This window comes from Falco rusticolus, chromosome Z (assembly GCF_015220075.1).
Source record: "Falco rusticolus isolate bFalRus1 chromosome Z, bFalRus1.pri, whole genome shotgun sequence".
Classification (NCBI taxonomy): Eukaryota; Metazoa; Chordata; class Aves; order Falconiformes; family Falconidae; genus Falco; species Falco rusticolus.
The window spans coordinates 80,705,047-80,714,200 of record NC_051210.1 but is presented as its reverse complement, the minus strand read 5'-3'; the positions used below and the strand labels follow the sequence as shown (position 1 = coordinate 80,714,200).

General features: G+C 59.9%; 1 protein-coding gene and 1 long non-coding RNA gene across 3 annotated transcripts in view; one reads left to right on the top strand and one right to left on the bottom strand.

The window, feature by feature from the left end:
- Positions 1-844: 844 nt before the first annotated feature.
- LOC119141888 lies at positions 845-8,188 on the bottom strand. Its single transcript, XR_005102081.1, has 4 exons — positions 8,076-8,188; positions 3,545-3,613; positions 2,268-2,545; positions 845-1,829 (listed from the first exon to the last, which is right to left on the bottom strand). It is a non-coding gene; the product is annotated as an uncharacterized LOC119141888 (long non-coding RNA).
- SKOR2 (SKI family transcriptional corepressor 2) overlaps positions 5,469-9,154 on the top strand; it is a 29,541-nt gene continuing 25,855 nt past the window's right edge. The window contains exons 1-2 of one of the 2 annotated variants that reach the window (XM_037374551.1): positions 5,469-6,186; positions 6,774-8,987. In XM_037374551.1, the coding sequence (XP_037230448.1) occupies positions 6,807-8,987 (2,181 nt within the window). In that variant the 5' untranslated portion in view covers positions 5,469-6,186; positions 6,774-6,806. Of the gene's footprint in view, positions 6,187-6,247; positions 8,988-9,154 lie in introns of those variants that run through there. The other variant, XM_037374552.1, reaches the window with a different exon arrangement.

Genomic DNA, 9,154 nt, shown 5'->3' with positions numbered 1-9,154 from the left:
CCCCCGCAAGTTTGGGCGGCAGCGGAGGGAAGGAGCGATGGTTCGCAGCCCCCCTTGGAGGAGCTGCGCGTTTCCTCGTTCCCGTTTCTTACAGGTAAATATATATATTTAATTTTTTTTTCTTCGAAATCGTGAACTTCAGGCCGCGTTTGGAGATGGGACGGGAGGAGCAGGGCTGGCTGGTGCCCAAGGCCAAAGCAGGGACCTCCGGGTCCCCCGGGGAGGGGATGCGCGGAGCTCTCCGCTCAACACCGCGCCCGCGCAGCGCTCCGCGTCCTGCCGCCCCTGGGTGGGGGGAGGAGAATGGGGGACAGCGCTGCCTCCCTCCTCCGGGCAGCTCGGCCACCCGGAGCGACCCTCCTCGCCCGGGAAGGGGCTGATTTGGGGGAATAGGTGGGATAAGAGGCGGCCGCCAGCCTGGTGAGAGGCGGCTTCTCCGCTTTGTCAGTGGCTCCCAGGTTTAAAAGCCGGGGGAAACGAGGTATGTTTTGTTTTAGTTCTTCTTATTTTTTACCGGCTTTGGGAGTCCGAGGGCTGGAGCCGAAGCGGGGAGCCCTCGGGAAAGCCCCTCTCCCCCCAAGCCCTTCCTCGACGGGCTGCCTGCTTGTTGCACAGCCCCTGCCCACCGGCTGCCCCGAAGCGGGAGCTCATAGCGGTCTATACAGCCCTTCGGAAACGCCTATATAGAGCGTGCCTATAGCGGAATACCCTCCCTGGCAAGTCACTTTTTTTAAACAGAATCCTGAAATGATGGCGAAGGAGGAGGGGACGAGAGGGATGTGGTGGTGGAAGAGGGAAGAAGTTGCATTTGGGTGTAGAGGGGGACAAGGGGACAAGGCAGACCCCCAAGTGGGTAATGTCAACTGTCAAAGAGTGCAGGAGCGTAAAAGCCAAACAATCCCAATCCCCACAGGTTGTTTATTCCTCATAAAATACAACTCTACATAGCAGGAAGTTACTGCAAACATTTATCAATAATGAATGAATCTCCTGTAATAAAATACTCACATAATTAGCTACAGTCAAGTACGTGCATTACGCCAAGGCTTTTGCAACTCTTTGTTGAAAATCCGACTTGGATAAATCCTCTCAAACAGCCTTTTAAGAAGGGAGGAAAAAAAATACAAACCCAAACCCAGGAGCAAACCACCACCCAGCATTTCTCCTTCTTTTATGCTGGTTTTGAAACCCAAACCGTAACTACTCCTGAAATATAACGGAAAACTCTTTGGTGAATTCAGAAGAGTCATTAACATTCAGCTTTAAGTGAATGTTAACAGTAAATAAAGAAATCTCTTGATTGTAATAGTTGCAACAAAGCAATAATAAACCAGTGGGTGGTCATCAGTAATGATAAATGTATCATTATTACTGTGTGTTGGGGAACAGGGTTTGGAAAGTACTTCAGACTTTTTAGTGGCAAGCCTGGTGGCAATTCGTTTCTTAGCCTGGGAAAAAAAAGCGCCATATAATTTTATACACAATTTAGGTGAAAATAAATTTAAATCTGTATATTACATTTTTAATTTCAAGATAGTAATTAAAGCTGGTTCATTATATCTCCTCTGAAAGTCTCAGTGCTCATCTTAATTGCCTGTTTGTACAATCTGCTTTCGAAGACACCCAAGGTTACTGGGTTCTGGAAGATGCAAAATTGAATTATTTACTGACGTGATGACTCTTCGCCCGATAGCGTCACGTTTCCCTGGAAGTTTGGGCTGGCTGGTCCCCGCCGCAGCCCGCTCGGGGCCTCGCTTCTGGCGTGGAAGTTTCTTGCTTGGTTAGACACTTGGAAGCAGGGATGTTTCGGGTGGGAGATGTTCAGGGCGCTTTAATTTATGCTTTGAAAAGAAAAACAAAAAATCAATAGCTGAGGTGGTTTTCGTTTGGGATTTCACCACCACCACCACCCTCTCCTATCCCCTATCCCACCACCCCCAGGGGGTTAATTCATCCATATCTAAACTTGCAGCTGCTTTGGTTTTGGGGTTTTTTTTTTTCCCCTTCCCTTCTACCCCATCCCCAGGCAGGACAGAAATAAAGACCCTCGCGTTTTTAAGCGCCGAGGGGCGGTTACAGAGCACCCATCTCCTCCCGTGCTGCCAGTCGCTTCCCATACAATGAAATCAAATCACTTATTATTTCTATTACTTTTTTAAAAAAAATTAGTGCTGTTTCTGTTCGGGAGGGTGATGCTGGAGGGGGCTGGCAGGATGCTTTCCTGCGGTGGGGGCTATCCGCATCTCCTGGCTAAGGTCTGCACGTACCTTCGGCGAGGACCACCTCGGGTTTGGATCCCTTGGAACGTATTAAATCGCGAAGTTCAGAGAGCTTCCTCAGACAAAAGATGCCGTTCCCAGGTCCTCCCCTTCAGCCGCCGTGCTGGTTTTTTTTCAGCTGCCAGAGGGATCTCAAACTCCCCCAGAAATGCCCCATCCCTAAACTCTCCCAATGCTTTTAGAGAACCAGGAGAAGATTGCGTGGAGTCTTTTCCCCTCCCGTGATGATGATTATAGATGGATCTTTCAGAGGCGTCCTCTTGCCACTGGAAAAAAAAAAAAAACAAAAAAAAAAAACCTCCACGTAGAGATCTCTGCCCTTTTGTTGTGTCTAGCTGTGTTATTCAAGAGCAGAGACAAAAGCCCGAAGTGATGTGATCTAAATGAGCTCCGGGGTTTTCCAGATGGGACCACCTCTATTCCAAATGCCCTCTCTGCTTAATATAATAAAACGCGATTAAAAAAAAAATATATATATACTTAGGAAAGGACTTCGCTCTGGACGGAGCAGCGCAAGCGAAATCGACCCAAAAGTATTTTAAAAACCTCCTTTGCCTAAATTTTATTTGGATAAGCGGTTTTATAACGATACCTTGCGTGCCTGCTACTTACAGGGCTGTAAGTTTCAACGGGATGCGGAGGGGTGGGAGGAGGGAATGGATCCGCGCTGGGGGTGGTTTGCTTTGTGGGTTTTTTAAACACACCAAGGTTATCCTGCTGCGAGTGGCCGCTCGGCTACAATATTTAAGCGCTGGGCGAGTAAGTCAAGGCCGTGAGGGTGGGTTTGGGGTGGTTTAAACTTGGCCGCTTTTTCCCAGCCGCTTGTTTTCACCATGAAGCAGCCGCAGCCAGGGGATCTGCTGCTGTCGCCTCCCGCTCCGAGGCGGAATCGCGATAGAGAAGGGAAAAGGAGCCAGGACTCGCTGTCTATCCTTTCCAGGCTTCTGGGAGAAGTTTATCCACTTTCTTAGGAGGTGACTCCAACCCAGCCGTTGCAAACTGCAACAGCAAATAACGAAATGAATGGGACTAATTGGAGGCGGCAGTAGGGCAGGAGCCCAGCGCTGCAGCTCCCCGGGCGGGTTGGGGGGTGCAGACCCCCACCTCAAGTCGGGATTCCCTCCCGCCTCTTGCAGGGCCCCAGGCCGGGCTCCAGCCGGCCCGGGGGGAGGGCGATGGTGTCGGCCACGGCCGGAGCAACCCCGCGATCCTCGCCCGCCCCGGAGCCACCTGCGGGAGCCGCCCCGCTCCTCGGGTGGACTTACCTTTTCTCTCCAGCCAGCGGCTGTCACCCCGTAGTGGGGTCGCCCTACCCCACGAGGTTTCCTAACGGGCTGAAGTAGAAAAAAAAAGTAGAGACCAGTGTATTTTAGCCCCGTTTCTCTAAAGGCGCTAGTGCGGGTCAGTCCCTGTCCCTACCTGGGAGAGCTGCGCTGAGCCCAGGCCCCCGCTGCGGCTGCGGGCAGTGCCCGTGCGACACGCAGGACCTTCTTCCCTCCGTGGGGACCAGTACACCCACTCCCCGTGGCTTGCAGCTTTCCCTGCAGAGGAAATTGAGGAAGCCCCTCAGTTTTTCCAACGGAATAAATTCAAGGGGTTCGGTAGTACCGAGCAGGTAAAGGCACGCTTAGTTCTGCTTTTCGTTTAAGCATCGCGAAATACAAGGTGGGCGCAGGCTGAACGACCCCCCCGGACCGACCCTGTGTTTTCAGCCTCGCCCGGGCTGCGAGGACCGAGCTCGGGGTGTTGCTTCGTTGAAGGCACTTCACTTTGCAACACCCGCTCAGCCCTTTCGCCTCCTGCAACCGGCTTTTCCTCCTCTTCCAACGCCGGGCTCAGAGCCTGGGGCGAGGCTGCGCATCTCCCGGGAACCGTCGGGGGAAAAGCCACCGGCTGACCGGGAGACGGGAAAACGGGGATGCAGGCACTGAGGGCCCACGAGAGCAGGGGGCTGCTCCCTAAAAAACACCCACCACCACCACCACCCAGTCCCTTCTGGTGCCGACCAGGGAGCGAAGACAGGAGGGGAGATTTTCTCCGTGGCGTGGTAATAGATCATACAATGTGTGACACGGGTTTAACCAATAAAACAATTTGAATCAATTAGCTGGCGGAGGAGAGTTTTGAAGTGTAAAATTCATGTCAGTCTGGCTAGGAAGCATTGATTAAAATGTCACCAATGTGAGGCTTATAGCTATTGCTCACACGAAAGCAGCAGGCTCCGTGCAGAAGAGGCTCGGGGAGAAGTAGGAGGGAGGGGGAAAAGGGGGGAGCATCCGTGTGACAGTGGCGGCACGGGGGCCAGCAGAATTTAATAAGAAGCGACAGAAGTAATAAGAAGAGGTGTGGGGTTTTGGTTTTGGGTTTGGTTTCTTTTTGTTTGGTTTGGTTTTGTTGTTTTTTTAAGTTAGCGAGGACCTGAGCGATCCGGGGGGCTCCGTCGTTTCGCTGTCCGGGGGGAAAAGCGGAGAGAGTCGGTGAGCTTGAGCGTGGATGTCCTGGGAAAGGCCGGTGCGGAGATTTTCGCCTGGATCTGTGATGGCCGGGGAAAAAAATAAAAAAATACAACGGAAAAAAAAAATTTAAACCCCCAAACCACAAAGTTTTCACAGCTAAAAAGGCAGAAAGGCTTGGTATTGGTCATGTGCGTGGGGAGAAAAGAGATGGAAGCAGTTTTTTAAAAACAAAAATAAATCACAGGGGTATTAGGGAACGCCCGACGGTCCAGATGTCCTCCCCGTTTTAGCTTGAAAGGAGTTTTTCCTTTTTCCTTTTCCCGTTTTTCAGCCGGTTCCGCAGTTTTCCTGTCTAGAGAGGACCGTAGTTGAAGGTTTTTGGCCTCCCCGCTCCCCCCTGCCCTGGGTGGTGGGGCTGGGGGGTCGCGGCGGGCCCGACCCGTCCTCACCCCACGCTGCGTGGAGCCGGTGGGGACCTACGAGGTTACCGGTGCTTTTTGGGGTAGATGCGAAAAAAATTTTCAACATTTTCACTGCAGTGTATTCGCTTCTTTTCGGGGGAAAAAAAAAAAAAAAAAAAAAAAGAGGGAGGCAGACGCGGCTAGCGTGCTGCAGCCTGCTTGCTGGGGAATTGGTGTTGGGGTTTTTTCTTGTTGATTGGGGGCATAAAGCAATTAGAAACAGAAAAAAAATATTTGCACCGTGTTGCTTTTTGTGGGAGTAAGACTTTGTGTGGCCAGGTCCTACTGAAAGTGGTTTTGGTGAATCACTCCGGTGTATTTGGGAAGGGAGTGTGGGTCACAGCAGCTCTTCGTGCCCTTGAGGACACGGTTGTGGCGAAAAAGCAACTTTTTTCTCCCTCTCTCCTCCCTCCCGCCCCGTAATTTCTGCCAGATCCGTTAAAAAATGCTTCCGAAAAGACGCGGTTTATCGTATCGAACACATTCAGTTTCTTGGAAGCGATGGGGCTCGGACCGTGGGGGGTTGAAGAAACAAAAAAGAGGAGGGGGGGGGGCGAGAAGGCAAAAAAAGGCAAAGCACGTCGCACCGCAACCCGCTCCGTCGCCGAACTCGGTGTCCCTTGGCCGGGAAGCCCTGCGTGGGGCCGGGTGGGAACAGGGAGCGCTCCGCGGGGCGCCCGGGGGGCGGCGGCAGGAGGCCGGGCCTCAACGGGGCGTCCGCGTCCCCTCCCGGTACGCGGAGGGAGGGATGGGGGAGCCACCCCCCCCCCCCCTCCGGTTGGGGGGAGCGTACGGTAGGGCCCGGCCCCCCCGCCCCGCTGACGTCACCGTGCCCACGGTGGGCCGCCGTGCGCTCAGCGAGGCGCGGAGCTTCCGCGCTTGCAGCCGCCACCGTGCACAGGGCTGCGGCTGGCCGCGCTGCTCCGCGGCGGGGGGATGCGCCGCCTTGCCAGGGCCCGACGGCAGCACAGCTAGGGCGCGCCCGCGGAGGTAAAGGGTACGGGGCGGGGAGGATGCGCGGGTGGCTGCGGAAGGCATCAACACGTTTATTTATTTTATTTAGTTATTTCTCATTCCTCTTCCGCGCTTTCCCGCGGTTTCCCCCGTCCCTGGGGGTGCGGAGGGAGGAAGCCGTCGGGTCGAGCAGCCGGGCGCGGTGCACGGCGGCTGTCCCCGGAAACTCCGCGGAGCGCCTTCCCGGGGCAGCGGCAGGTTTCCAGGCTGGACAAGGGGGACACACGCCTCCGCTGCGTGTTTCGGGATGAACGGCCCGTGGGCTGGGGCAGCTCCCTACCCGGGGGGGGCGGGCAGGATGGCGGTTCTCTCATTTATCCTCAACTCCGCAGCTGCGGTGGGATGCGCACGTCGGAGAGCCGGGATGCGCGGAGGCAGGCGGCCCCGGGCGCATCCCCGGTGAGGCCGGGGGGGATGGGTCAGGGTCACTCAGCAAACCTCAAGGCGTATCTCCCGAGGGATGTGGGGGGGGTGGTGGGGTGCGCGCTTGCGGCGGGACGCCCCCATCCCCGGTGGGTCCCCGGCTGACGGCGCTGTCTCTCTCTCCCCCTCCCCGCCCGCAGCTGGAGCAGAGCAGCCGCCCCGGCGCTGAGGCGATGGCGACCAGCCCGCTGCCCGGCCCCACCGACATCCTGCTGCCGTCGCCGTCCAGCGCGTACCCGCCGGACCCCATGAACCAGCCGAGGGCCGGCCACGCCGCCATGAAGCCCAACCAGGTGGGGCAGGTGATCCTCTACGGCATCCCCATCGTCTCCCTGGTCATCGACGGGCAGGAGCGGTTGTGCCTAGCGCAGATTTCCAACACCCTCCTCAAAAACTTCAGCTATAACGAGATCCACAACCGACGGGTGGCTCTGGGCATCACCTGCGTGCAGTGCACGCCGGTGCAGCTGGAGATCCTGCGGCGGGCCGGGGCCATGCCCATCTCCTCCCGCCGCTGCGGGATGATCACCAAGCGGGAGGCGGAGCGGCTCTGCAAGTCCTTCTTGGGGGAGAACCGGCCCCCCAAACTGCCCGATAATTTCGCCTTCGACGTGTCCCACGAATGCGCCTGGGGCTGCCGCGGCAGCTTCATCCCGGCCCGCTACAACAGCTCCCGGGCCAAGTGCATCAAGTGCAGCTACTGCAGCATGTACTTCTCCCCCAACAAGTTCATCTTCCACTCCCACCGCACCCCCGACGCCAAGTACACGCAGCCCGACGCCGCCAACTTCAACTCCTGGCGCCGCCACCTCAAGCTGACCGACAAAAGCCCCCAGGACGAGCTGGTCTTCGCCTGGGAGGACGTCAAGGCCATGTTCAACGGCGGCAGCCGCAAGCGCGCCCTGCCGCCCGCGCCGCCCGCGCCCCCCGCCGCCGCCCCCGCCGCCTGCCACCCTCTGGGCACGGTGAAGGCGGCGGCTGCCGTGGTGGGCGGCGGGTTGCTGAGCCCCCACCTGCTGGCCGCCCCCCCCGAGCTGCACCAGAAGCGGCCGCGCTTCGAGGAGGACGAGGAGCTGCAGGAGGCCGTGGCGGCGGCGGCGGCCCACGGCGGCAAGAGCCCGCGGAGCTACCCGGTCATCCCGGTGCCCAGCAAGGGCTCCTTCGGCGGGGTGCTCCAGAAGTTCCCCGGCTGCGGGGGGCTCTTCCCGCACCCCTACGGCTTCCCCGCCGCCGCTTTCGGCCTCTGCCACAAGAAGGAGGAGGGCGGCGGCGGCGCAGCCGACGGCCTCGGCGGGGCGGCGGCTCACAAGGCCGGCGCGGGGGCGGCGGGGGGCGGCCTCTCGGGGCTTTTCTGGCCGGGCAGGAAGGACGCCGCCTTCTACCCGCCCTTCTGCATGTTCTGGCCACCCCGCACGCCGGGCGGCTTGCCGGTACCCACCTACCTGCAGCCTCCGCCGCAGCCCCCCGGCGCCCTGGGTTGCTCGTTAGGCGACGGGGCGGGCCTGCTGCGTCAGGCCTTCCTGGACCTCTCGGAGCCCGGCAGCGAGGCGGGGACCGCGGGGCTGGGCACGCCGCCCGCCGCCGCCCCCCCGCCCGCTCCCGCCGCCGCCGCCGCGCGGGACCCGCTCTTCGAGTCGCCCCCTGGCGGCGGCGCCGAGCCCGCCTCACCCGCCGCCTCCGAGGGTGGCAGCGGCGGCGGCCGGGTGCCCGCGCACCACCCGCACTTGCTGGAAGCGGCGGCCGGGCGTAAGGCCGGTACCGGGTACCACCACTCCAGCGCTTTCCGACCGGTGGGGGGTAAGGAGGACTCGGAAAGCCTGGCTAAGCTGCACGGTGGCGGGCCGCCCCGCTCCGCCTCGCCGCCGCCGCTACAGCTGCTCCTGCCGCCGCCGCCGCCCGAGGAGGCGGGTTGCGAGCGGCACCCGCTCCCCCCGCCGCCGCACCCCCCGCACCGCCTCCTCTCGCCCGGCGGCACCAGCTGCAGCTTCGCCAGCGAAGACAGTAGCGAGGAGGAGGAGGAGGAGGACGACGACGAGCCCGAGGTGGACGTCGAGGGGCACAAGCCCCCCGAGGAGGAGGAGGACGAGGAGGAGGAGGAGGACGAGGGCGACGAAGACCCCCGCGGCGGAGACCCCTTGGCGGCCGGTGGCCGCTTCCCGCCCGCCCGGGGCCTGCCGGAGAAGGGTGGCCGGGAGCGCCCCGCCGCCGGCCCCTTCCCCCGGCCGCCCAACGAGGAGAAGCCGGTGGAGGGCCAGGCCCCGCCGCAGCCGCCTGCCGGGCCCCCGCGGGCGGGCAGCGGCGGCAGCAGCCCGGCGCACCATCCGGCTCTGGAGGAGCAGCCCCCCTACAAAGATGTAAATGCCCCCTTCAGGCCCCTCTTCCCGCATTGCAGCCGCCATGTCAGGTGCCAGCTCCCCGCCGGCCTGGCAGGCCACGCTGGGCCGGGTGGGCTGTGGCCCACCGGGGCCTCCTGGGGCGCGGGGCCCACCCTGCTCCCCTCACCCTCAAAACCCCGGGTGCC